We start from the raw sequence: 2565 nt of genomic DNA on the forward strand, positions 1-2565 counted from the left end.
TTTAGGGTTTATTTTTTTTTTTTTTTTTTTTTTTTTATATACTACTTCCCTTGAGGTTGAAGGTTCAAATCCCCATACTCCTCTTGTGCTAAAAAAACATCGAAGGGAGATAGACGATATCATTTTGGGAGCTGCCTGCATGCCTTTTCTTTGTGCGGCTGTTTTTGGTACTTTGAGTCATTTGAATGAAAGTTTATTTTTTAAAGGTTTTTTCTTCCCGTGATGCAAAGTTGCCTTGTCTCAGTATGTATAGCATGTAGAATTTAATTTGCATTGATAATATTTTATCCATATTTTCTCTTAGTGACAATTTACCCTGTTCTGTTACTGCATGTATTTTATTTTCTTTCTAATATTTAAAGGTGACTTAATGTTCATATCTTAGCTAGAATACAGTCCATACGCTCACCATTTAATCCTAGAAAGTTGGGAAGGCCTAGGAGCACTTTAATTCAGTCTTAAAGAGAGATGTTTTTAGATGAGTATTATAATACATGTAAACTTTTTCCTGAAAGGTTTTAACTATTACGTGGACCTCAATTGAAAATTATGCAGGTGGATTGCTTGACAGAGTGGACAGCTACATTTTTTCGGGGGCACTTGCGTATTCCTTCATCAAAGCATTCATGCCACTTTATGGCGTTTGAGATAGTGATGATCCATGTATTTGGAGGTCAGGAAAGTCCCGATTCTCTCTAAGTTTTTGCCCTTGTGGGGAAATATAGAAGGAAAAACCAGTCTGCTCTCTAACTCTGGAGAAGCATGAGCATCAGCTAATTTATCGCGTAGTACCCAGAAGAACTTCAGCTTACTTAGTTCCACCAGGTCTTTAAAAGTCCCAAGTGAAAGTATCTGTTTACCAGGTAATTTGTACATAGGGAATATTAAATAAAACATGCAGCTATTTTATGGTTCGCATTCAACCTTAAGATAGTTCTTCGTTTCTTGGAGACCAAGGTTTGTTTTTCCTTATTCCTAGTCCCGTTTTTGGGCAGCAATTTATAGGACTTGTAGCTCTGTAAGCCATGTTGATGTTGGAAGACGGGGTTTAATCTTGTAATGCTCCTTGCATATACTGTCAGAGGCTTATAGTTTGTTACTTCTCTTTATTCAATTAGTTAGTGATTCATTTTAGTTGGCTTTTTGAACTGATAGATAGTTTATAGATTGCATCAATTTAGCATTGCCAATCATTATTTTTATAAAGATCTTGTTATCAGTTCATTTTTTGCAAGCTAAAATATTTTGTTACTTCCATTTCACTTTGACTTGGGTCATGAAGCTTTCCCTCGGTCTCAAAAGATTCTAAGGTTTCTCTTGCAGCATATGATCCAAACTTTGAGAGAACATAACACATCAATTTCTTGAGGAATGTTCAAGGAGTCTCTAGAGTTTCAAGCTTTGAGGATGTTTTTCATTCTTTATTCTAGAGAAAAATAATGGCTCTTTGTCCAAATTTTCCATATGATGGTGTTCGTAATTATTTTCTAACCCCTTGAGCCGATTTGATATGTGCATTAGTGTTAGTGTTTGTGTTTGTCAATATGGTGGTGAGATTCTATATTGGTTGGAGAGGAGAACAAAACATTCCTTATAAGGGTGTGGAAACCTCTCCTTGGTAGACGCGTTTTAAAACCTTGAGGGAAGCCTAGAAGGAAAAGCCTAAAGAAGACAATATCTGCTAGCGGTGGGCTTGGGCAACAAATGGTATCAGAACTAGACACCGGGTGGTGTGCTAGCAGGGACGCCGGCCCCCAAGAGGGTGGATTGTGAGTTCCTACATTGGTTGGAGAGGAGAACGAAACATTCCTTATAATAGGTGTGAAAACTTCTCTCTAGTAAACGTGTTTTAAAACCTTGAGGGAAAGTCTAGAAAGGAAAGTCAAAGAGGATAATATTTGCCGGCTGTGGGCTTGGACTTTTACGTAGGATATTTTAAGAAGATTGAACTAAGGAACAGCCTCCTTAGCCTCCTTCACTGGTTTGTCAGGACCTTGGTTCTTGAGCATGTGACTTGGTTTGGCTTACAAGAATGCTTTAAGAAAGAATACTAATGGAGGTATAATAAATCCTGCCTACCCACATGTTTCAAAAGTCAAGAACCCATTATTCCATATCCTCCACCCGCCAAATTTCCCTCCTTGTCCGCTGATAAAACCCAACAGTTTCCTTTACTTGACCCAACACCCAATAACCTGGATCTTCGTTTTACCTTCTGCCCTTCTCCGCGCACCACCCCTCCTATGAACCCGTGCCTCCTTACTCACCATCAGACCACAGTCACCTACTCCATTTAGAGAAGTTGTAATTAACAATTAAAAAACCCACCTCGATGGCACAAAGTACACACCTGCCAATGGTCAGCATGCTTCTCCCTTGCTCTCGATCGATTGGTGGATCTTTGTCTGGTTTTCCCTTGAATCCCCGGACCCGTGGGCTCACCACTTTACCATCTTCATTAGCTACATTATTTGACCTACCTTCCCTTGAACTACTTAATAATTGCTACACTTATTTTGCTCACCTTTCTTATTGATTTTTTGGAGAGGTACATATGTCTTTTAT

General features: G+C 38.6%; 1 protein-coding gene across 1 annotated transcript in view; it reads left to right on the forward strand.

Moving 5' to 3' along the window:
- Nucleotides 1-1134, forward strand: part of LOC111460415 (phosphatidate cytidylyltransferase 4, chloroplastic) — a 16751-nt gene extending 15617 nt beyond the window's left edge. The window contains exon 7 of the mRNA XM_023103669.1: nucleotides 556-1134. Coding sequence (XP_022959437.1) covers nucleotides 556-647 — 92 coding nt within the window. The 3' untranslated portion in view covers nucleotides 648-1134. The remainder of the gene's footprint in view (nucleotides 1-555) is intronic.
- The last annotated feature ends 1431 nt before the right edge of the window (nucleotides 1135-2565 follow it).

Source organism: Cucurbita moschata, unplaced genomic scaffold (genome assembly GCF_002738365.1).
Source record: "Cucurbita moschata cultivar Rifu unplaced genomic scaffold, Cmos_1.0 Cmo_Scf00023, whole genome shotgun sequence".
NCBI classification, from domain to species: Eukaryota; Viridiplantae; Streptophyta; class Magnoliopsida; order Cucurbitales; family Cucurbitaceae; genus Cucurbita; species Cucurbita moschata.